The sequence below is a fragment of the Pogona vitticeps genome, chromosome 4 (genome assembly GCF_051106095.1).
Source record: "Pogona vitticeps strain Pit_001003342236 chromosome 4, PviZW2.1, whole genome shotgun sequence".
Classification (NCBI taxonomy): Eukaryota; Metazoa; Chordata; class Lepidosauria; order Squamata; family Agamidae; genus Pogona; species Pogona vitticeps.
This window is the reverse complement of record NC_135786.1, coordinates 29,928,912-29,954,778: the sequence shown is the minus strand read 5'-3', so window position 1 is coordinate 29,954,778 and position 25,867 is coordinate 29,928,912. Positions and strand designations below refer to the sequence as shown.

Below are 25,867 nucleotides of genomic sequence, written 5' to 3'. Positions count from 1 at the left end.
GACAAGGAATGGACCAGAAATTATACTTTGCTTACATTATGCAACAGGATTGTGGCCAAAAATTCCCAACCTGGTGTTCTCCAGATGTGCTAGAGTGCAACCCCTCTCATAGTCAACAGAAGTACCAATTATGAGAACTGTACTTCTAACACACCTAGAGAGGACTAGATTGGGGAAGGGTGTCATAAACATTCCTGATAAGGAAAATTTTGCTGTCATATCCAGCTTAAAAATGCTAGAGAACTGTAGTAGCAGTAAAGAAGGGTTGGAATATCAAAGAGGAATATTCACAAACTGTGTTGAGTTTAAAGGTATACCATATGTCTGTCTGTCTGCTTACATACTGTGTGCTGTTCTGTATACAAAAACATCCAAATTTTCATGCAGTATTTTTCCAGCTGCCAGATGGATGGTATATAACTCAACTCAACTTAACTCAATCAATCAAATAAAAATACAATTTTATTTTCCTGATATTTGATGGTTTTAATGAAATTGAGTTAGTTCACATTAGTTAGCCTTCTCAAATGAATATACTGTTTTCTAATCTGCAAGAGTACAAATGGATGAGTATGTGTATGGTTGCCATGTAGTGACACTAATTCACACAAATAGGTTTTCAGTATGATTACTTCCTGATTACAAGATCCACGCCTAAAGTGTTCATCAGGTGATAAGGAGTGACTACTATCATCAGACCTTCTCTAACTCTTGCCTCCTCCTTGTACCATTATTCAAATTATATTATTACTACAATGGTTTCAAAACATCATATCTGAAATTTGAATATTAAGGCATTAATAATAATAATGGCTGCATATGGTGCTGGTCTTAAAGGAACTATGTATAGAAATTAAGGCATGATGCAATAATAATAATTTTGGGATTTTCATTCCTTTAGAAGTTCAAGTATAAGGATGTTAAATGACAACAATATATTCATGGAAACCTTTTGAAGCAACCCAGAAATAATGAATAATTGAGATTTATATTCCAAATGAACAGTTTTGCTTGTTTGAACCAGGACAGCATACATCATGCCATGTTGTGCAGCTATCTAAATTAATAACAAAATGTCAACTAGTGGCTGTTTACAGACACATGATCTTCCAAAGCTGTTGTATTCATTCAGGCTCATCATTCATTGACTTTTCCCCCCTTCAAACATATGGCAAGTCTCTTAATGAAGCTGCAGTTCACTGTGATTCTAGATAAATAATCATACAGTACTTGCAAACCATTCTGCTCTTTTTCAATTGTTAGATTTGCTATTTAGTTTATTTGCAGATTTTCTACTATGTAAGCACTATTGCAGTTGAAACCATTTAAACAGTATGATCTGGAATTCAGAATGCCAGAATCCCCATAAACCAAAGCAGTGAGTTGTTCTTTTAAGCTGGCAGATCACTCTATAAGTGTTACTGCCATTGTTGCTATACATAAACTTATAGTCAGAATATTTTTAGGGAAGAAATTATAGAAGCAGGATCATGGATATAATTTAGGAACAAATACATTAAAGACATTTGAAAATGAAGTATATAATGCGATAAAATTATCAAAGCAATAACTTTCAAGTACTGTATATTAAAAGACAAATTACGATAATAATTTTGGTATGAGATTAGGTCTGTTCGAAGTGTGAATTATTTGTCTATGGAGCTATAATACACTAAAAAGACACTATTAGTAAATCAGCAAATATTCTAAACAATAACTTCTGGAATTACAAAGCTGTTCATGCATTGAAGAGGGGAATCTGATTTTCTCATATTGTTTTAATCACAATTATCTCTGTACATGTCAATATTCTGTTTATTATAATTACTGAGTTCTTTGTTTCAATCCAGTGCGTACTCAAAGCAATATAGAGATCTTCTCTGTAAACTAGGTTTCTCCATTGACTTTGCCATAAACACTTGTATATATACAGTAAAAGTGTACAGATTTGTCCCAAAAGTTAAAAGAAAAATGTCAATGGAAGAACAGCTTTTTCAGCTAAATTAGGTTTTGCTTATAACATGCTAGAGAAAGAATCCATATTAATCTCAGGCACAGCTGCTGAGCATTTCTGCAATGTTAACTATGCTCTAGTCAAAGTAAGTATATAACTACTCCCACGTCTCCCATTATTTATGTCTAGTAGTACTATCACATATTGCATTTTGCCCCTCAATTAAGGATTGTATTTATCAACATTTCTCAAGTCTCTCTTGCCTGAAATCTTCCAAGGCATAGAGAACAGCAGTTTCTTCACATATTCCAAACATGTGGAACCCCACCCCCATCCCCAAATTCAATCCAGATCCTGAAAATGAAATAACAACAACATGGTCCATCACATTTTACATTAATGTAGGCAAGCAGAATCACATGTATTGCCCATGTTGCAGATCTCCACAGGATTGCTGATTGGATCCAGATGTATCGTACCCAGCAAGGACACTGAGTTCACTGAATTCATTCACTAGAACACATGAATCCATTCTACCTATTCAATTGTCCCAATGAAGGCAAAATAATTTAGTCATGCCTGTAACAACTTTTATATTTCAAGTGTGACTTACTCTGGATCTAACCCATGGTATGGATATGTCTGTGCACCCAAGACCACACACCCAAGAAAATAGTGGTGGTCAAAATAGTTGGTGGTGTTTGCATGAGAATTTTGTTTCAGTTCATTTTCTATAAGAATGCATTCTAAACTGTACATTTCTTTCTATTACAAATTTCAAGAAATTGCATTTTTAAAAAAACTGCTGAATTAGGGCAGCCAACTCTTTCTTTTTTTTCTTTTTTTAAATTAAAATTTAAAATGAGAATCCTCATCTTTACCAGTTATGGGACAGGCAGATATAACATGATCCTCTCCAGAAATTGTTGTTTCTATTGAATTTAGTGAAGAAAAATGGGTGGAGCACTTCAGTTTGCCTTTGAAGAATTTATTTAAATGGGCAGGTACTGAATTTCCTGTGAAAACAGGCTAATGGCTACATTAGGGTGAGAATCAAGGAATAACTTTATAGCATGTAAAGCTGGGTATTGGCTCATAAAATGGCAAGGAAGGAGTTCAGTTTGCATCTTAGTACTTGGAATAAGTGAACAATTGTATCTATACATTTTCAGCTGTATTAGAAATGGGCACTTAAAACTTGTTGAAAAGTACCAGTCATAAACCAACATATCTCCACTGATGTAAGTGAATAACATCTGTCTTTATTTTACAATTTTGTGTGAAATGTAGGCTTCACATTTTTATCCAGAGCTTCAAAACAAGCCATTTCACTTTCTATACTTATAACATTTTAGGCCTTCAATAAAGAATTATAGTAGTTTTCAAGGTGTCTTCAACTGGTTTGTATTTTGTAATATAAGTCTATCTACATATTTTCACCATTCTTACCATGTGCATTGACTGGAAATATTTGTGGCAAAATCTAATAGGAGAAAGAATAATGCTTCTCAATGCTATTTAAGTTGAAAGCAATGCATGTGTAAGCAGAAAATCAGTTGAAAATGTTTATGTTTAACTTGAAAAGTTGACTGAAACTGACTGGCTTAACATATCAGCAAATATTCAGACGAGATATATTACAATGCTCCTCTATCTTCATAAGTCACTTACCTATTGAGGATGCTACCCTCTGCTTTTTCTATGCTTTCTCTTACACTATTTTGGTGTTAAATAAAAGTATAGATATGGCACCAATACCTACAATGTTTTGATTGTCTACCAGAAAAATATCCAGCATTGAAATTAACAAAAAAAACCCATAAGCAATTGTTCTATGGACTTGCACTCTAAGTTCAAATTGCAAATCAATGTGATACTTTTATTAGACCAACTTTTCTATAAGTTGGCATGTCAAGTCAGAAAGTCTGATGATTGAACATCTTTTCTAAGATGTTCTACCAAAAAAAAAAAAAAAAAAAAAATCAGAAGCCTTTGTTCACCACTTTCATGGATAAATCAACTGTGACATACCCGCACAGACTCAAATTACCAGAGTGCTATAAAGTTTCAGAGTGCTCTGAGATCATTGTTCAAATGTCAAACATTTGACCTTGGTAGGTTTAATAAAGGTATCACCTTCATAAGCAATTAGGACATCAGTTATTGTCCAACACAGCTCCCTCTGTATACGAAGTAAACGAAGTCTTCAAGGCTAGTTTCGCAGGGTGAACTTATTTCCAGATAATTCTAGGTGTCATTCCAAGTGTAGCAATCCAATATGAAGCTATCACTTAGTGACTACTTGCAGAAATTCAAGTTGGATCTGTGCTGGCCTAGAGCAAAATTGTTGACAAATCTGACCAACATCATACTTGTTTCAACATGCAGATAAAATATATGACAGTCTAGTGGCTGCCAATGTTAGCATTTTTATGACATTCCCTTTCCTGAGCTGATAATCACCTGTGCTCATGAGGCTGGGTGGGTTTCGGGTGGTTACCTGTTGCCTACTTATTACTGCTAAGAACAAGGAAAACGGTTCCCAGGCAGCATGCACAAGAGAGAAAAGAAAAAAGGAAAAATGAAAATAAAAATGTGCCACTTAATAAAACTGCATTTTAATTCCAAGAACTTGCACTCAGAAAAAAAAAGAATGTTGAGAGATATGGAACCATTTATGAACTCTCTGCTTCAGTTTCAATTAGGCGCTGAAATTAATGAAACACACTCTGAGAACATAGGCAGTGATTGTTTTCTGTTTAGCAACGCGGATGCAATTTTCACTAATAAAGTGTCAATACTAATGTATATGGTTTGGGAGGAAGGGGGAAAATAGGTTCATGGAAAAAGAACAGCTCAATTACATTGTAAGAACATAAGGTATATGTCATTAAGAAAACAAAGGGGGGGGGAACTGATTATAAACCAGTTTGAATTAAAATTCTGTGATAGAGTACTGGTAAATTAGGATTTAATTATCAGCTTGTTTTAAAAGGTTGCCTGTTACACTAATGATACAAATTTAAGTTGACAAAAATGTTAGCTGTTTTTTATCCCCAGCAGACTCCTGCCTCCTAATTTAAATACAGCTAGTCTGCTTGTTGGTATGATGTTTATGTTGAGGAAGAAAGGAACAAAAGATATCAGGGAGACAAAGCACAGAGTAAATAAAAGAAAGAAGGACAGTGGCTTTCTGCTTCAAATCAGAATATGTAATGGAATACCAAGTGTCAAAAAAAAAAAGATAAATAATACCTGTGAGACCTCTAATGTAAAAGAAGGAAATACATTTTAGAAATATGGGACTGGGATAAAATAAAATGAATGCAACAAGTTATCACAGACATTTTACCCTCAAGTGTAGCTAAAGGAAAATATTTCTTTATGTATGAACATCCTCACCACTGAGAAACATAGTGTTCACCACGTGGAGTACAAGAGGAACATTAGTTGGCCACTATCAAAGACAGAATCCCCAATAAGATGGATTTTCAGATTGATTTGGGCAGATATTTCAGGAGTGGATTGAAGGATATTAAATTAAGGTAAGCTGCTTCAGTCTGACTCTTGAATGGAATAGAGGGGCAAAAAACAGTGCAGTTTCTTACTTCTATTCTTTTTTTCTTTTGTTTTAAATGTATTATGATGGTAATCATAATCATGATCATTATACTGGATGTTGGCTTTGTTTGTGGTTTTAGCAATCTGGTGGCAGTAACAGCAATCTGGTGGCCACATTTTTTTCCTTGAATGAAAAACACCTCCTCCCAGTGGAAAGCACCTATACATATACTGTACCTATGTAGTTCTCCATAAGAATGATGTAAGTTATACACTGCCCAGTAGTTAGTGTATAACATCTAAAGTTATATGTTGGCTTCTAGGGTATGCAGAAAACTTATGCATTATCAGTCCATGCATTTGCTACTCTAGGTACCACGTGCCTGAATAATGATTCTGGGAAGGATGAATGGCAGTTGTTGTGATTGCCATGTTGCTGAATCTGGTAACTTCATCTTGTCACATCTTGGAAGAGTGTAGGATCAGAGCTTTGAATGGTCAAACAGTAGAGTTGACAACTTAGTAGTGAACTGATCTACTCAAATTTAGGGAAGAAATGAGAAAGGGAGAAACCAATCACGCAAGATATGAATGGCCCCAAGCAGATTTGGGCCAACCAGTTCTGTGATTTTCAAAGGAGAGGGAGAGTTTCATGGTAGATGTCATTTCAGCTCTCAGACTGTCTCTAGTTCAAGTCACAGAGCATATTGTTTTTCCAATATTACAGCAAAGACTGCAAAAATTAATTCCAATACATGTAGTTAATGATTATGAAGGAGGGCAAAGCTGTACAAGAAGTAGAGAGCTGAAGCAGTTTACAGACTGGGAGGGAAGTCATCCCATAATTTTGGAGGAAATCTCTGTGAGCTATCCATGTTGTACCAACTTTAATAGAATGTGCTTTCTTTTCCACTCAAAATAGCACTATGTTCTCCCCTAATTATGTATGCTACACAAAAGCATCTTCCCATCCTTATAGATTTTCAGAACTGATTTGAAACAAATTCAGACAATTAGGAAAGCTAGGCTAGAGGATTACTTGTGTCACTAGAGGTAAATCACTGTAATGCCCAGAAGAGGAACATGGTATCCTTTCCTTTTTTGGCAACTCACATTTCAAATGTGTTTCTCACTGTCTTCAATAAAAAATTTTTTTTTTAAAAAAATTATATATAAAAAATCCTCTACATTTCCCTACATTTCCTAGGATGAAGGGAAAAATGCATGAATGGTTTTATTTGGACAGAACAGCAAAAGCAAGAGCAGCATCAATAATAACAACAAACATGCACAACATTATATTGTGATAATAATAACAAGCTTATCAAATTGCTGGCACTCCGTTATAATTTTGTCTGCTATTGTAGAAAAACAGAAACATATTACCACAGTGAAGATAATTCACACACGACATTTAGCTCTGTTGCAGGATAACTATAGCAAACAAATCATGCATGGGAGGAGGGGCAATGGGGACCCACACACACACCTCGGACAAGGACAGATAAATTAAATCAATAGGCAGCACAAATATAAGACAGATGAGTTTTCCCATATCACTTCAGTAAATTCAAATCTTTTCCTCCTCATCCCAAGAACAGTGGGATGAGTGATGAGGGTGTCTGTATCTCTGTGTTTGTATTTGCTGATACTGGTTTGTTACATTCACATTTTATATTGTTAGCATGGGCCTTAAAATCTACGAAGAGGAACTTAAGACTGATTTTCTAGTTTTCTATGAAATATATGGATGTGCTCTTAGGATAGTCTAATATTCAGATTATAACACATATAGTTTAAAGGGCTTAGGTCAGAAACAATAAAGTTATTTTTAAAAAAACATATGGAAGAACCACTAGAACATTGCTTTACATTAGTCTTCTTTTCAGCGTAGACATGTTCTGTTCTATACTTATGTCATATAATGAATCTTTGGAGAGTCTTCTGCTATTAATTTCAAAGTGGAGGTAAGGTCTCAGTTTCAAAAGCAATATGAAGTTTCTCCACCCTCATTTACACTGTAACAGTATTTCAAGAGCTCCCTTCTCATGCAGTTTGTTATAGAGTGTAGCAATGATTTTCAAGATATGGAGAAACAGATAGTGTAGTTATACATTACAATCTGTGAAATGTATTGTTTCATATGTATTCTCAAAGGCTTTTCATATGTATTCTCAAAGACTATTGTTTTATATGTTACGTATTTCATTGGTTAAATGTTTCCATGTATGGACTACAAAAGTATTGAAATCTGAAGGTCTTCAAAGAATAAAACTTCTAATCCCTCCTGCAAGGTTTACAATATATGGATATTTGGGAGGATGTCCAAAATTCATGGTGCATTTCTTTCTCTTTACTGTAGCTACCTTCCATTTTTTTACACTATGTTGCCTAGAGCATGATACATAAAGTTTACTGTCTAGACTTTTAAAAACTAAGTTCTGAAATATATGGAGATGCCACTTGGAAAGAATGTTCGTTCATAGTTTTTGCTGGCGGAGAAAAGGAAGCCAGTGTGATCTTCACTCTTAGCCAATAGGAGTACTATAAAGATACCCATTGTGTGACCAAAAGTTACCATGAAGTCATATTAGGGCTGCAATGGTGGCATATCAGAGAGAAGGAAAAAGCAGATTCAAGGCAGTGGGTAATCAAGACTACACATTGAGTCAAGCTAGAAGTCAATGCAAACTGTTTTGTTGTTTTTCACTCACATGGATCACTTGTGCTAAAGATGTGAAAATCAGCTTTCACATATTTAGCAACATTCATACAATATTCAGGAATAACAGATTAAAAAGACTTAAGTACATATGTTCAACAGTATTAAAACATAATAAACTTGCTGAAGCATATGCTCAATATCTCCTAACTGTATAAGTTCAAAATAGGACTAACCTCTAGGGAACTTTCATTTTTTAATCCACACACAAAAATAAAGATGATAGATTGACAATGTGCATTTACAGAGGGAAAAAACACATGGAAGGAAAATGAGAAATATACAAAAGAGCTTTACAATAAAGAATAACACATAAGAAAAAAGGTGGCACACTCTCTTTCAAGAAAATGACATGCACCATTCACAGTATCCTCTGTTACAATGATGTCATCAGTAGAAGCATCTCTACCATATTCTGTGATGCTTTACGGGGAAGCTGAAGTGCTACACACCACCAAGCTACCTATTAAAAACTGGTGACCTCTACTAAGGCCTGGTGAGCTCTACAAAATTGTCCCAGTTTGTATACAGATGTAATGTTAAATAATAAAGAGGAGTCTTGGGATCCTTAAAAACGAACAAGTTTCACCTGGGGTAGGCTCAATTATGAAGGGGGCTGCAATCTGCAGAAGCTTAAGGTTTAAATCTTGAGATTCTTTTCTGTCTGATTTTAATGTGAGTTAGATAAGAATTTCAGGCCTTGTCTTTTCATGTGATGTGTATTGACCATCAGATTTGATCCCAAGTAGTGGTGAGCAAATTTTACATTTCCTAGAATTCTCCAGTCAGCACACAATGTTTTCGCCTAGCAGACAAAACAAGTACATTCGCATATGAGTCAAATAAATGGAATTCAGGGGAAGTCCTTCTTTTCAAAAGGAAAAGCAGACTTTGAGAGAAATGGGATCTGCTAGAAATATAAACTTCTAGTGTGAAATTCATTCTCTGTTCCTAAGAGACTAATTCATTTTCCACCCATGATGTTATCAGTATCAATTTTCTTGTATTTTTTTTTTCCTGGAATGTATTTGTCAGAATGCCCTACAAGGCCTGATGTGTGTACAAAGTTTGGACAAAATTCTGACAGCAGAAAACTGCCTTTTAAGCAGTTCTTAACTATATATCTGTTTATTTCTGCAACTGCATTGAAAGACATATTTATTGAGGATGTAGAACCAGCAGACAAAAATTCTCCCTTTTTTACTTTGTGCTACAAATAAATTGCTTTATTGACACCTTTGCTGGCAAAGCTAACTCCAGGGTAATTCTCTTCCATTCTCTGAGGCTCATAAGAACTACTATAATCAAAAAACATACTAGGACACTTGTAATGCTTTTCCACAGGAGTCAAAACCTTGTCATTTAGACTGAGTGGTGACAAATGTATTATTTTAACAATGCACTGCCATTCCATTTGGAACAAGCTAATGCTGGTATGTGGCCAGTGGTTTGATTTAAGGTATTAGTGTTACTATTAAGTCTTTCTTTTCAAGGTCATGGCAGACATACTGTCAAAAGTATGACGGCCAACATCAAAAGTCGGCCAACATCAAGACTGAATTTTAAGAAAATCTTCAATTGAGAAACCACGGTATATGTTATCTCAGAATTCTCGTACAAGGGTAACAATAGCCTTTTGAAGAAAATTAGAGAAAGCTCAAAAGATAAAATGCTGGGGAACAAAAACAGCAACAAATATGGTCTATTTGGCTGAAACCAACAAATGAAGATTTCACCTCTACCCACCAGCATATTTGCAACTTTTCTTTTTCTGAAATGAGCACATATTCAAATGACACACATGGTTTTGGGAACAGCAGGAGCATTACTCTGTTGTGATGAATTTACAAGATATCCTACAGCTTGCTAAAGGTCACCTAGTGAGTGTGTTACATATAATACATACAGAACTGATTTCCACATTCCATATTCTACTCAGAACTAAAAGAAAAAAGTCTTTAACATACCTTTTGTTGCCAGTCGGACACAGTTGATTTTGGTCTCCTGTAAATGACAGAACACACAAGTGCATCAAGAGTGATTATTTCTATATTCATTGACAGCTTAAGAAGTAGCATTCTCAATAAGCTGCAGCTGGACACATAAACACTTTACGGAGCACATGTTTTTAGCACAATAAATATAGTTTTCATGAACGGTATTCTGATATCTTCCTTTCCAGTTGTGCATCCGCTACAGTAATACCACATGTTTTTGTCACAATATGCTGTACCCAAGAAAATATGATGACGGCCAGAAACCAACTCAAGAATTGTGCTGGCTTAAGCCCACTGGTGTACAATTTCAGCAATGAATTGCTATTAGTTAAGAAGGCAGCATAGTTATTTGCTGTCATGTGCCAAATCACTAGAGAGGCACTGAATATCTACCCACACTTATTAACTAATAGTCATCCACTTCTGAAATTCATGCCAGTAGACTTATGTCATAAGTAGATCTGGTCAGTGATGTACAATTAAGGACATTTCACAGACCAGGACTTCTATCTCAATTTTCTACAGGGATATTCAATGTGACATATTACAAAAGCTAAAGCAATAATGATTTCACAGCTCTCTGTTGTCCTGTTCTCTCCTGTCCACTCTGTGTTTGGGTGTGTGCAGATACCCAGGTGAATTAAATTGTTCACATGGAGTTGCTAGAATGCTGCTGAAGGAGGAAACAGGTTTGTATTGGTCTTTGGAACCTAAACATCAAATGCAACTTTTTTAAACCACAACTTCTGTAATTTTCTGAAGTATGCAATAAAATTCACTCACCCACCCATGCCACAAAGCATGCAAAAATACACGTTTGAAAAAGCGAGTAGCAAAATGGAGACACTCTGGGGGAAATGCACACAAAAATACTTTATTCAGTTAAGAAATTCCCAGAGGTAGATGTGTCAACATGTTGCAACAAAAACAAAATAGAACTTTTATACAGTACTGTGCAAATGGTCCTAGGCTCGACTGTATGCACCTACAAAAGTGGGCTATGTCCAATAAACCTGCATCAATTTTTTTTAAAAAAAGTCTTTCAGGTGCCATAAGATTCCTTGTTGAAAACATTTAAAATATGCAGGCAGAAGTGGGTACCAGGGATGTGTGGGAAAAAAAATCTCACAAATCTCTTGTTTCTTGGATGAGGTGGGCTGCCTTGATGTGCTGTAACAGCCTATCAAGGGTTTTCCAGTCACCATGAAAGTTCTTGCTACACAAGCAAGACCCAAAGTGGTTCCCTCCATTGAAATGTTCACAGTTGAATGTGCACAGTTCAGGCAAAATGTATCATCCCTTACCAAATTAAAGTGTCTATCCACAACACTAGCTTCACCTTTTTCCTGAATGTGGACAAAATACTGTTCTCCTTCATATTTGCTATAGGACTTATAAGGGAAAACAGGGACGTGGTGGCGCTGCGGGCTAAACCGCAGAAGCCTTTGTGTGCTGCAGGGTCAGAACACCAGCAGTCGTAAGATCGAATCCATGTGACGCTCCCGTCGCTTTGTCCCAGCTCCTTGCCAACCTAGCAGTTTGAAAGCATGTAAATGCGAGGAGATAAATAGGTACCATTTCGGTGGGAAGGTAAACAGCATTCCATGTATAGCCGCGTTGGCCATGTGACAACAGAAACTGTCTTTGGACAAAGGCTGGCTCTACGGCTTGGAAACGGGGATGAGTGCTGCCCCCTAGAGTCAGACATGACTGACTAAAATGTCAAGGGGAACCTTTACCTTTACCTTACAAGGGAAAGAATGACATCTGTAGTTCAGGCAAAATGATCCTACAACTGAATGCTTACTATCTTTTTCAACTCATTCAGAGTGAATTGTGCTACCACTAGTGTTCCAGACCTTCTGTCTCCTCCTGTACTATTTAATGAGACAGTTTCTGCTCATAAGGTCCATGACCCTGTTATATATCACAGTATGCCTTTGTGGTTCTGTAAAGTTACTTTGTCAGGCAATAATAAGGTTTCTTGTCCACTTCTGATTTTACATTGCCATGTACATGTCTCTGTTGTAATGGATATTACATAAATTATGGTATGTTACAGATCTCTATTAATACGGACATCTTATGCACATTTTGCAAGCATAACCATGGGACCACGGTGTAGCTTAATAGGAAATTTAAAAGATTAAAATATTGTTCGGTTTCAGAAACACCGTCTTCTAACAAATGCGTTCTCTGTGAGGAAAAAAAGAACAGTTTTGGAGATACTTCAATGCACTTTTTTCCTTGTTCAATCCACACAATAAGCTCTAAAATGTATGCATTTCTAAACATAAAACTGTTTTTGGAGGTCCACATTTGGTTGTGCAGTATGAGAATTGGGTAATTTCACATGAAGTTATGAGCTCAGCTTTCTAACATTTTAGGTTAGAAAGGTTACTCAGTCAGCTATGTCCACCTCTTTGATTTTATCCAAAGTAGCAGAAAAGGAGAGGAGAAAACATCAAGAAACAGACTTCAAATTGAGAACACATACAACATAACCACAAACTGTCTGTACTTCGGTAGATAACATTTGATTTGGAAGGCTTCATCCCTCAGGCATATTATGCCTGCAAATTTCAATGAAATTGGAAAAAAAAGTTTAGAAGTGATATTTATTTATTTTATGTATTTTATTTTATTTGTACCCCACCTATCTGGTCATTGCGACCACTCTAGGTGGCTTCCAGACAAAAAAAATACAAAAAAATACATATAACAAAATAAAAAATGTAAAGCAATAAACAATAAGCAATAAACAATAAACAGGTACTTCAAGATGGCAAGATGACGAGAATAAATTGAGAAAGAAAAGTTAAGTATTATCTGGAGGGAAGCCAGTGTTGGCCATTTGTTTTAAGCCACAACAATATTGACAATACATGGTTGTGTAAGGGAAATCACGTTAACTCTTGCTTCTCATTAAGGAGGAACTAGCTGCATTCCTAGGCACACACCCGCTTGGATGATCAGGTGCACAATCAGTCTCTGGTTAATGAGCAGCAGTTTGCTACCAAGCCTTATGCAATTACCTTTGCACAAATGTAAGTCAGCAATAGGATTCTGGCCAGTGTGAACCCAAGACATCAGAAACCAAGAAAAAGAAATGTTTTGCCTCGGATCACAACCAAATCATGATGTCATTTCAAAGCTCCAATCCAAGAAAGTGTGGTGTGAAAGCTTATTTGGAGGTGCACATTGCCAGTGTCCACTCCTTTAGTCAGAAGGAAATAGTTCATGAAAATTTTAAAAATTACTCCTTTTCTGCCCTTTCACTGGTGGTTACGCTAAAAACTTTGTGGGAAGAGAAATAATGGCTCTCTCGGAGGGAAAACTTCTGGTTCTTTTGAAGAACTTGTTGAAATGATCTGGAACAACCAAACTTCTTCTCATGCAAGTGGAATTGCAAAAATTTGCTTCTTGCCCATAAGACAATAAGGTATTTCTTGCTGCTCTCAATGAAACTTCTCAAAAGAATTTTTTGTGTAAATTGTAAAAATTATGCAAAGCCCTCATAGCTGCTATCTTGTCGCATAGACTGAGAATTAGAAATGTAGGATGAAGCCCAGCAGCATAATCCATGTTGTGTACCTCTGCTGACACTACACTGCTGGATTTCAGCCATTAGCTGGATTGTTTGCATCTTTTTTGTGAAATCACCCAGGCTTTCGGAATGAAGCCTGCAGGGCCTTTCCTGTCATCAGCAAGCATTCACACTTCCTACCCAATCCTGTCTCAGAAGGAAACATTTGCTTAGAAAGAAAAGAACTGGCATAGTAGAGTGGTTGCTGGTGTCAAACACAAGACAAGTCAGGCAGTTTACGAACTCCTCTAGTTTTAAATTTGACTGCACTGAGAATTATAGCTAAGTCCAAGGTGACCTTGGACGTGTTCAACCTGGATGTGAATATCTCAATTTCTCTAAATCTCAGCAGCATTTTCTTCCTGACCTTGTTTTGCATCAGATTGTGAGGTTTTATTGGTTTTTTATGTGGAAATTAATGTACATTTTAATACACCTTTCCTGATGTGCATGTTTATTTATGCATTTTACCTGGTTTGTTCATTTCTTCACATAAGTTATTACTGTCCTTATTCACCCCTTGACCATAGTGTATTTTGCAGTTGCACATATTTAAGGCATGCACATTTTACAAAATACCCGTATGTTTTATGTGCACTTATTTTTATAAAATATGCCATAAATACTGTGCTTCCAAAGAAGCGTAGGGAATTGAAATTGTTAGCTTGTTAAGCTGGATAGTATATCACCTCTCAACTAAGTATGTTATACAGTGGAAAGAGCTATGCCTTTATGACATATGTTCCCATACTATAGAATACAGTTTGAATAAAAAGAGGATCAACTTTGAAAGTGTTGTTTCCAACCAATCCTGAAAGTAATTTTAACATAGCAGTCCTTATACAGTTCACCCTAAACTTTGCTTTGTTTCTTTTGAAATAAATTTACTGAAAGCTACAACAGTGTACGATTTTTGTGTTGCTGCAGCTCTGCTTTGTGTCAGAGTGAGCTCTGTTCCATGTTCTCATACCTTCTGCCACCATTAGATATGATTGCTGCACTGAAAAAGAACTAAATTAATAAGTAGTTATATAACAAGTGTACTAAATTGCAGTAGAATTAGATCAGAGTCTCTCTGGTATCTGTTGCAGAGTGCTATATTTGTTGTTTTTGTGTGTGGCAGGATAAGAGAGATGTTCATTTGAGTTCCAGGCTATGTACTGTCATAGGGGAGTTGGATTGTCTGCTGGGTCTCCAAGAAGATTCTCTAAATGTGTGAAATAGAACATTCTTTAGATCCATAGTATAAAACGCCTGTTTCTGAATGGCACAAATTTTGTTCCTTAAGCTTGTCAAGAGCCAGATGGTTAACTGAAATGTATCAGAATTCAGTGCAAAAGAAAATCAACAAAACAAAAACAGACGTCTAAGCCAAGTTTTATACTTAGGAGTGGGAGGGAAAAACACTATTAGTTCTTTCTGATCCAATGTGAATCATGTAATAAATTGACATGATGTGAAACAACCTGTAGGCTACCAAAAATAAATAAATAATCCATGCAAAGTGTGCAGCTTATACAACACCCCATAGAGCTTAAAGCACCCGCTGGACAGTTTACAATTTAATTATGCAGGCTACACACTTCCCCCACCCCCTGCAAGCTAGCTGCTCATTTTACAGAACTCAGAATGATGGAAGGCTGAGAGAACCTCAAGCCGGCTGCCAGAATCTGCTGAGATCGTACGCTGTCTGTGAGCAGAGTTTTGACTGTAATTAGAGATGGGGAAGACACGCCATTTTGGCGAGCTGTCCCACTTCGTGAGTCATCAAAAGTTGACAACTCACAAAGCACGAAGTTGCCCCCATGAAGGGATGAATAATGAAGTTATTTGTCGATTCATGGGGGTTTATTTAAAATACAAGCCACCCCCTGCTGCCACCCCTACAGCCTCATTGCTGCCACCCCTCCACCCCATCTCTGCTGACACCCCTTACCGTAACTGCTGCAACCACTGAGGTCTCCATCTGTCCTGCGCAACCTCGGTGTGTAAAAAGGGAGACTGGCTGCCCTTTACAAAGATGGCGGGTGCTGTTTCATTTAGGGTAGAGAAGCTGCAACTGCCATATTTGCAAAGGGCAGCCTGGATTCCCTTAGCCTGCCTTAAGGGAATCCAGGCTGCTCTTTGAAAAAGATGGCAGCTGCAGCTTCCCTACCCTAAATGAAGCCACATCTGCCATCTTTGCAAATGGCAACCAGTCTCTCTTTTTACATGCCATGGCTGTGGAGGCCAGATGGAGACCTCAGCAGCGATTATGGTAAGGGGGTGTCATCTGAGGTGCGGGGCTAAGGTAGGGAGAGGAACGGGGTGGGGTAGGCTGTGGGTGTGAATGGCTGCCTATCGGCCCGACAATCAGATGATTGACGGCTGATAGGCAGAATGTGTTTTTTTTTTTAAAAAAATCTTTTTTTGGAAAGATGAATAAAAATGTGAAAATATTCATCAATGTGTTTTCGTTGGGACTTAAAATTTGATGAATACAGATCATTGAATATTTAACGGATCGTCTATTTTCATTTGGGTTTAGGCAAAGATGACAGGAATGTTTTATCTCCTTAAATTAGTCCATTGAGAAATCTAAATATTCCTTATTCAGTTTTGGAAATCTCTGTTTTACACACACCAAATGCAGCCAAAACAGCAACACAAAACCAAGGTAAATAAAACTAACATTTCCATTCCCATTGACTTGTTTATGTCTGAATGGTGCCTGATACGTAATTCATTTATTTAAAACATTTCTACTCCACCTTTTTCCTTAAGGAGGACCCAAGGGGGATTGTATCATTCAAAGACAATATTTTAAGCAAACCAAAACAAAACCTTATAACTGTACAGATATTCAAAAGGAACAAACAAATATGACAGTAAAATATGGTAATTGCTCCAAATGTATATGGATGATTGAGCGCACCAGCACATGGATTACTGCAGTTGGTATAGATTTAATTACCAAAGTCAGTGACTTTATGTTAAAGTATAATTATCAACACATTTAATTGAAATAAGGTGTAAACTACTGACACACGGTTTACCACAAAATGGGTAATAATAATGTGGGTGCAATGCTGTATGAACCAACATGCTTTCTCTTGCTTTGTTGCCTAAATCCACTGTTGTTGTTGTCAGACATATGCCTGTGAAAATAAAAATGCAGGCTTGTCTCTTCCTATGCAGGATGTAGATGTTACTAAGGAACAGGAGCTGGGAAAGGTTATGAAGAAAACTGAAGCATCATAGCAGTGGTGGGGAACAAAAGAAGTGCAAGGAAAGAGGGAAGGTCACTTTTTCTTTCACATTGAGCTACCTTGCTTGTGGCATTTGATTTAAATGCATCTGTTGCAGAATCCTAGTCCATTGCTTTCTCCACTACACCACACTAGGAATCACATCTGTCTGTGTGAAATCCTCTACAGTGGACCCTTGACTTACAGACGACTTGACTTACAGACTTTTTGAGTTACAGACTTCTCTGGCCGCAAAATTTAGGTTTGACTTGCAGCCTGAGAATTGACTTACAGACCAGAAAAAAACCAAAATGGAACAAAAACGGCCTGTTACGGGATTAATCGGTTTTCAATGCACTGTAGGTCAATGGAGACTTGACTTATAGACTTTTTGACTTGAGAACCGCCTTCCAATACGGATTAAGTTCTCAAGTCAAGACCCCACTGTATAAGTATATTCAAAATTGTTCAGCTACTTTTTTCAATTTAATTTGCTAATACGGACTCTCCAATTCAAATTAGCAAACATGCCAGGACAACTATCCCTAGTGAATAGTTCAGTCCAGCTCCACGTAGGTCACCTGTGCTTACATTATGATGATTTTTTTAAAAAAACCCTCTAACTAGTAGGTAGATACTCGAGTGTGGCGTAGTGCACAGAGAATAGGACTTTGGAAGCCAGGATCAGAATTCCCGCTCAGCCATGGAAATTCACTGGGGGAATGAAACTGGTAAAACCACTCCTAAAATATTTCACTTACCCTGAAAGGCCTATTAGGGTCACTATAAGTCAGTACTGACTTGATGGCATATAACAAGTACAATTGCTGGCTTTGGCTTAAAATAATGAATACTCTGACTCATAAAATACATATTTTAAGGTGCATTTTGTTATGTGAAAACTGAAGGATAGGTACATTCTCACCTGCAAATTAATTTGGGAGGTAGTACAGCTTATATGAGAATTTCAGCTTATATGAGAATTTCTAGAAAACAAATCCATACAGAAAACATCCCACCTTTTTGATCCCAGCCATTAAAGTACATATGTTGTGCATATCCCTAAGAATAAAATGCAATTCACTCAGCCATATATTGTCGTCTTTGACACTTACATAGTTGTACACAATTGTCCAGCGACCAGCAGTATGTTCTATGAGTTAACTCCCTAACTAACAACTGCTTGGCCCACTGCACTCATGTCTTTAAAACAAAGCTGTTACTATCAAATATGTGAAATACCAAGGCATATGCATTTTTATCAAAATGCTTGATGAAGCTGACCTTCTCAGGCCACAATTACATGGCCTACTAGGCCAGAAAGCTAACATATTTAACACACTTACCCCATTTGCTTTACTGAGTGCCTGAAAGTAAATGCTGTAACTTTTCAGTGGTGAAAGTGGAGCATTCCAATAGCCATTATAGGTTTTGTTGTCTCCCACTGTGAAAGGCTGTGTGACAGGAAGGTTGACCGGCTTCAATTCTGCTGCAAAGTAATGGGGAGAGTCGACACTTGAGGCATTTTTGAAGCTCACAGGAACAGAGAAACATTCAATGATGTCTGCAGCTCTTCGTGATTTCTGTGGCCTTTCTTCTTTCACAACAAGCTGGTAAACACTGAAAGAAAAAGAGGTTTATCACAATAAAGATGAATTGTAAGTAGCAAAGCAAAAGTTACACCCTAGAAGAACAACTTTTCATAATCCAGTAGAGAATGTAATGTGTCAAGTAAGTAAGGTAGAGCCCAAATGGCTGCATTTATCCAAGAGGAATCCTTAGTAAGATGGATGTAGAATGCCTAAAAAATCCTACAACACAGGTGGGCTTGCTTGAGAGACCTAGTCAATGACTATCCTTTCTTTCAGTGGAAAACAAACCTGCTGGACTAGTCTTTGAAGTGTAGAGGAAAAGACACACAATCTGAATTTGGTGCCTTTGGCAAAGTCCCATGTGCCTCCCCCTGGCTATAGCAGGAGACAGCTAAGGAGTTGGAATTCTATTTTAACATGTTGTAAGTATCTTTGATGACATATCTCACTTTTTAGCTATATCATAGCTAAAAAGTGAGATAGATCTAAATAAGTGAATAAATAACCAAATGGTTCATATCTTGGACCTAAAAAGCTGGAGAGAGAATTTATGGCAGTCTTTGCTAGGATAATTGTGGTAATTCTGGATGTCCTGTTTGGCAAAGTATAATCCCTAACCCTAACCCTTAGTGTAATTATGTATTGGGATTTCTAATTCAGTTTTTCATATTCAAGAAATGACTGCATGCCATCCAAATATAGCATGCTTTGTTCTCTCTTTCATTCCTAAAGCTCTCAGGCTTGGCACAGACAGAGCAGCAGGCTTACTTGAGTCTTAACTGTAGTCACCCATCTGACAAAGAGAAAGGTATCATGGCGTGTCACTTCACTTCTCATCAGGGTATTCATATATGCTGCCCTCAACTGTCTATATAAATAGTTTCTTTGTCTTGTCAGACAAAAGGGATCGATGGAAGGCCTGGAAACAGCCGTTCACCCATCAACCAGTTGCTGTTAGAGTGTTGTGGCAGAAAGACAGGTCTTTTTTGCAAAATCTTGCCAACATTAGTGTTGGAAGCAATGAAATGGCAGCTAAAGCAGGAAAGAAAATCCTAATCCACCTGTGTAAATCAATCACTGTCTCTTTTTCTGACTGCACACCATACTCTTCTCTAAAGGAGAAGGAGGAAGGGGAGAACGGGTATTCTTCAAATGACTGTCATTTATGGAGAAAACGGAAATTTAGAGGGAAACATACATATTTTATACTGCAGGATGTCTGTAAACTTATGCATGTATCTTTTATAAACAGAGGTATAAGGGACGGGGTGGTCAGGACAGTGTCTTCTCGATTCAGCCTCTGAAATCTGCACATTCAAGGTAATGCCTGTGCTGGGACTGATGAAGATACATCCCAATGTGAACAGGGTAAGAACCTATCATTTAGGCATGTACAGTGGTACCTCGCAAGACGATGACCCCGCTAAATGACGAATCCGCATAATGATGACTTTTGCGATCGCTATAGCGATTCAAAAACTGTCATTCCAATGGGGGATTTTTGCTGGACGTTGATTAGGTCCGTGCTTCACGAACCGTTTGTTCACAAGATGACAATTTTTCAGATGATTGTCGGCTTCGCAAAATGGCTGCCCTGTGTTTTCCGGACCCATGCTTTGCAGGGCAGCCATTTTTACAGCTGATTGACGCTCGCAAAATGGCTTCCCTATGGGCGATCTTCGCTGGACAACAAGGTATTTTCCCCATTGGAATGCATTAAAGCGGGTTTCAATGCATTCCAATTGGGAAAGGGTTTTTGCATGATGACTATTTCGCTAAACAGTGATTTCAATGGGACAGATTATTGTCGCCATGCGGGGCACCACTGTATACAAAAATCATGGAAAAGATTCTAAGGGAAGTTAATCTGTGCATGCCTGTAAATGTTTTGTTACAAAGAGTGAAGCAGAACATTTTTCTTGTAGTACTACAATAGCCAGACATGACATAGTCCATCAGTGTTCATTCCTCTTGCAAAACTATCTCAGGCTAGCTGAAGGAAAATACTCACCACCTAACTGCAAGGAATTCACATACAGTGTATTGATTACTGTGGACTTCAATATGCTTACATGTACTTGCATACTTTTGATTCACAATACTAACTATTGCCTCTTGGCCATTATATCTGGAGGTGATAAAATAATATAAAGTACTGCATGTATATTCTTGCATAGAAAATATAAATGTGGCATATCAGATATATTAATCAATGCTGTGGTGGCATTTGAGGTCTAATCCACTGTGGTATAGTGCACTGGTTCTTAACCTTGGGTTACTCAGGAGTTTTGGACTGCAATTCCCAGAAGCCTTCACCACCAGCTGTCCTGACTTGGGTTTCTGGGAGCTGCAGTTCAAAAGCATCCAAGTAACAAAGGTTAAGAACCACTGGTATAGTGGATAGAGTGACAGATTAGAACTCAGGAGGCCTGGGTTCAAATCTCTGTTCAGCCATGAAAGCTCACTGTGTGTAGTAAAACCACTCCTTAAATATTTAACATATCTTGAAAACCCTATTAGTGTCATTTTAAATCAGTTCTGACATGATGGCACAAGACAACAAAGGGTCAAATTGACCATTCTACTTACATTTTCTAGCCTGTAGTATGTCTCCATAAATCAAAAATATTCTCATTTTTATTCCAACTGCTAAAATATTTCAACAATTTACACTAAAAATTGTTTTTGACTCTAAAGCTGAAATAAACTAGAAATGTTTTTAATCAGTATGTACAAACCAAAATTGGCTCCATTTTTAGGTACTCACATATGCATAAAGCAGAGTTGGACAATGTAGAACAGCTATATAAGTCACTCCCCATTTTTTTACTTCTCTGATATGTCAGAAACCTCAGTACTGCAGATTTATGGGGGATGTTGTTGTTAAAAATCAGCATGTTTTAATTAAAGGCACATTTTTTCTGTGTATGTTAAAACTGGAAGTGATACTCCAGCTACTTCCAATTTTGACTCAGCCTTCAAAAACCACATGACAGGTTCTACATAATCAAACTTCCCTTCCTGACATCCTGAAAATGAGTAAATAGAAGGGCAAAAGCTTCAAAATATTCACAGCAGGCTAGCCAACCAGCCAAGTAACCAACTAACCAATGATCAAATTACACTACAAATCCTTAAAATTTGAGTTAAATTTTGAATTATTGTAGGATGTGTTTCAACTTATGGTTTCATTTGCCATGCAGTAGCTGAAACCCTGATAGCATAGTTATGGCTGAGGAGGAATGATACCGTCACCAGCTGTGATTTTCAGTAATGAAAGACTTCCTCCTTCTGCCCCACAGCTTTTGTGGCTTCCAAATATTGGAAGTCAAAAAACTGTAAGAGAGAAGGGGTACTAAAAATGTCCTCCTGCTGGTGGCATCATAACCCTTCCGTAAACATAGCTATCAAAATTCTGTCAGTATGCATTTAAAGATGTTGCTCACGGTTCTCATCCAGAGGAGGCATTCTTAGGCAAATAAATAAATAAATAAATAAATAAATAAATAAATAAATAAATAAATAAATAAATAAATAAATAAAGAAAGAAAGAAAGAAAGAAAGAAAGAAAGAAAGAAAGAAAGAAAGAAAGAAAGAAAGAAAGAAAGAAAGAAAGAAAGAAAGAAAGAAAGAAAGAAACTGGCCAGTACCTTCAGGCTTACAATAACTTGACTGGCTCACGTATTATGATTTGTTCTCTTTTTAGTTCCAGTCCAGTTATCAAGGACTCAAGTACAAATCTTCAGAAATACCTCCTAGTCATAATGAGTATATTCTTAGCAGTATCAAACAGACTCTTGCATGCAGTTATATACAATTATTATAATTAAATAATTTTTTGCTAAATGAATCTTGACTTCCTAGTTCTAAGAAAAACTCCAACATTATAATCCTTCAAATTGGACACATAATTTTGGCTGTGAACATTAAGCAGCCTTTAGGGCTAAATTTATGCAACTCAAGTCCCTTTCAATCCATTGTCCACAAATATTTGACAATCTTGGTTCTTCAGAGCATGGCTTAAGACTTTTAAGATATAACTGACTAATTTAGGTACACTACATTCTGAAAACTATTGAAGTGAAGTCACTAAAAATGCATGAAAAAATACAATAATCCCATTTTGGATTTAAAACACAGAAATGTTTGGCATAAACTATAACAATTTGTTTTTGAAAACTTGCATTTCTCAGTGGAAAATGCACATACACTTTTAACTGCCTCCTGTCTACAAATACACTTCTACACCAAAAGAAAAAACTTCCTTTCAAGAAAAACAGTTTTCCTCAGAAATCAGAGATGCAGCTTTCAAGCAATGGAGGTGGTTATACAGGTAATCGTAAAAAACGTCCTACTTTTCAGACCATAAATTACATCAGAAATCTGGTTACAAAGCCAACTATTTTGCTGAAATGCTACCCATATACCTGTTTTTCAGATTACAGCCAAATATTTAGCACAAATTGCATGCATGCAATTTTCTGACTTTTTTGGTATCATTAACCAAGTTATCAGAGATATTAGGTTATCAAGTGTTCTTAAATAGGACATGGTTAGAGATGGGGACGAATATAAAAACAGATCAGCTTTTTCGATGAAAATAGCCAATTCATTAAATATTTGTCTCTTCATATTAGTGAGATCCAGAGACCCCCATGAATACAAAGGGACAAATATTTACCCATTTTTATTTACCCTTTGCATTTTTTAAAAAAACATTGTGCCTTCAACTGATCGGTGGCTGAGAGGCAGCCACCACCCACAGCCTACCCCGACCCCATTCCTCTCCCTACCTTAGCCCCCATCTCACCCTAACTGACACCCCCTTACCATAATCATCGCTGCTGAGGTCTCCGTCTGGCCTCCCAGCCACAGCATATAAAAAGAGAGACTGGCTGCCCTTTGCAAAGATGGCGGCTGTGGCTTCAATTAGGATAGGGAAGCTGCAGCTGCTATCTTTGCAAAGGGCAGCCTGGATTTCTTTAATGCAGGCTAAGGGAATCCAGGCTGCCGTTTGCAAAGATGGCACCTGCAGCTTCCATAACCGAAGTTAGGGAGTTTTGTTGTGGTGGGGGGTTTTTTTGGTTGTTGTGGGTTTTTTGGGCTCTTTGGCCATGTTCTGAAGGTTGTTCTTCCGAACGTTTCGCCAGTCTCTGTGGCCGGCATCTTCAGAAGATGGGAGTAGCACTCTGTGCTCTGGTGCAGTTTGTTTGGGAGTTGAGTATTTATAACTGTGGGATCAGCTTTTGTCCTTTTCAGGAGATGGGTTATTATGGTGATCAGTGTGTTTTTGTTGTGGGTGTATTGTTGTGATAAGGAGGACAGATTATCTGTCACTGTGATTAATGGAAGTCATTAGCTGGTCTTTTGTGTGTAGCGATCACTGGTCCTTGTGGCTTGGTAGACTTCATTGACCTTTTGCAGACTGTATTTTTCAGTGCTGGGAGCCAAGCTTCCTTGAGTTTTAAACTTTCTTCTTTTTTGTTGAAGCTCTTCTGGTGTTTGTGGATTTCAATGGCTTCTAACATAATCCAGTCTCTAGTTTCTATCCTGTCCCCTATTTTCTACAAAATATGGCACTCCACCTGGTTCCCTTTTTATTGAAACATGACTTCATTTTTTTCAAACTTTTGATTACCCCAAGGAGAAGAACTGTTATCCATTTTGACACTTAGTTTGATCCTAATGCACTGTAAAAAGATGTTACAATGTGAGTGAGTTTGCACCCGTGCCAATGTCAGACAACAAGTTAAAGGGCTTAAGGAGGATATAGAGGTCAGAAGGTTTAACTCAGGAAGCAGATGAAGGGAAAACATCATAACAGGTTTTGAAAAGCCACCCAAGAAAACAGAATATTTCTTTTGTGGCCCCACTGAAATATGTTCCCAGTGCACATGGGCTAATGCTATTTAGTGAATTTAGTCACCCAAAAGGGAACCTGTTACAACTCTATGTACAGTCATATTAATACAGTTTTTGTAATTTTTGAAATCATGTTGCACATCAGTAATGCATGAGGCAAAATCACAAAATAATATTTCAAATTTTCTACCTGAAAGCCAGTCTTCTCCCTGCTTCCTTTTAAAAAAGTAACATATAATACTTTTGCATGTTGTTGTTATTATTGGTTATTTCAACCTTAATCTCTCTGTGTAGTCTAGTTTTTATTTTTACCTAACTAGTGTAGACAGTAGAACTGTGGGAGAAATATCATAATTGCTACTATGTTTTCTTTGTATCTTTGCTGTGTATTTATGACAATCCCTTCATTCCATCTGCAGCCCACGCATTAATACAGCATCCCCCTTTTTTGGTTCTAAGAATTATGCATTCATTATGGAAGAAAATTAACACCTCAAAGCAAACTATAATTAGGAATTCTTCAATTCAGTTTATGCTTTTTCAATTAGGCCCTCTATAATTTTAATCATGGGAGCATTAGCATGTTTCTGTAATTTATATACCTGTGGTATAATTAAGTCCTGAAATGCTTCAGTGAACTGCAGCAAAAGTGGAGCTTCGTCATCTCTTTTTTCAATTGTATTTAGGAGCAAGTGCCCTACATCGAGCACCAGGTGGCCTGGGTGGAAAGCATGAATCAGTGCAGAGATCCGACTCTTTGGCTCATCAGAGACTTATTTATTTATTTATTTATTTACAATATTTTTTAGCCGCACCATTGCCAGTGGCTTCTGGGCGGCTTCTTGGCTGTCACTAACCTGTAACAATTAGTGGAGTCCAGTCCCTTGAGGGATAATTGTTACTCAGGTGCCATCTTTAACTCATTTTCAAAAAACATGGAAAATTGTGGAGAGACATGGAGCTATGGAACTGGGAAAAGCGCTTCATCTTGAACTACAAAGCATCTGCTCAATTAGATCAATGGCTTAGTTGGTCCAGCAATCTGGTCAGGCAATAGATGATTTATGTCAGGGTTGTAAAAAAATGGGCAAAATTGTTTTCTGTATTACACTATGGACTTGGTAGGCCTAATAGAAGCCAAGGTTCTGCGCAAGCAGACAGTTTTGGTTCAGTTTCCATGAAGCTTTTCATGATGTGACATAGTCTCTTTGCAACTGTGCATCGTATGTTGAGAAATACATATGAGTCTCCAATAAGAAGACAGGACACTCCTTTTTCATTGGAATTAATGAGGACAGTTTCCAGATAAGGATCCTATAGTAAATGGCTTTTGAAAATGTCCAATTAAAATATTAAAAGGAAAGTT

General features: G+C 37.2%; 1 protein-coding gene across 39 annotated transcripts in view; it reads right to left on the bottom strand.

The window, feature by feature from the left end:
• Positions 1 to 25,867, bottom strand: part of PTPRT (protein tyrosine phosphatase receptor type T) — a 716,634-nt gene that overhangs the window by 161,868 nt on the left and 528,899 nt on the right. For 18 of the 39 annotated variants that reach the window (XM_078393145.1, XM_078393157.1, XM_078393154.1 and 15 more), the window contains 3 exons: positions 18,394 to 18,667; positions 10,205 to 10,241; positions 4,418 to 4,474 (listed from right to left, as the gene is read on the bottom strand). In XM_078393145.1, the coding sequence (XP_078249271.1) occupies positions 4,418 to 4,474; positions 10,205 to 10,241; positions 18,394 to 18,667 (368 nt within the window). The remainder of the gene's footprint in view (positions 1 to 4,417; positions 4,475 to 10,204; positions 10,242 to 18,393; positions 18,668 to 25,867) is intronic. The other 21 variants (XM_078393153.1, XM_078393163.1, XM_078393162.1 and 18 more) reach the window with 2 other exon arrangements.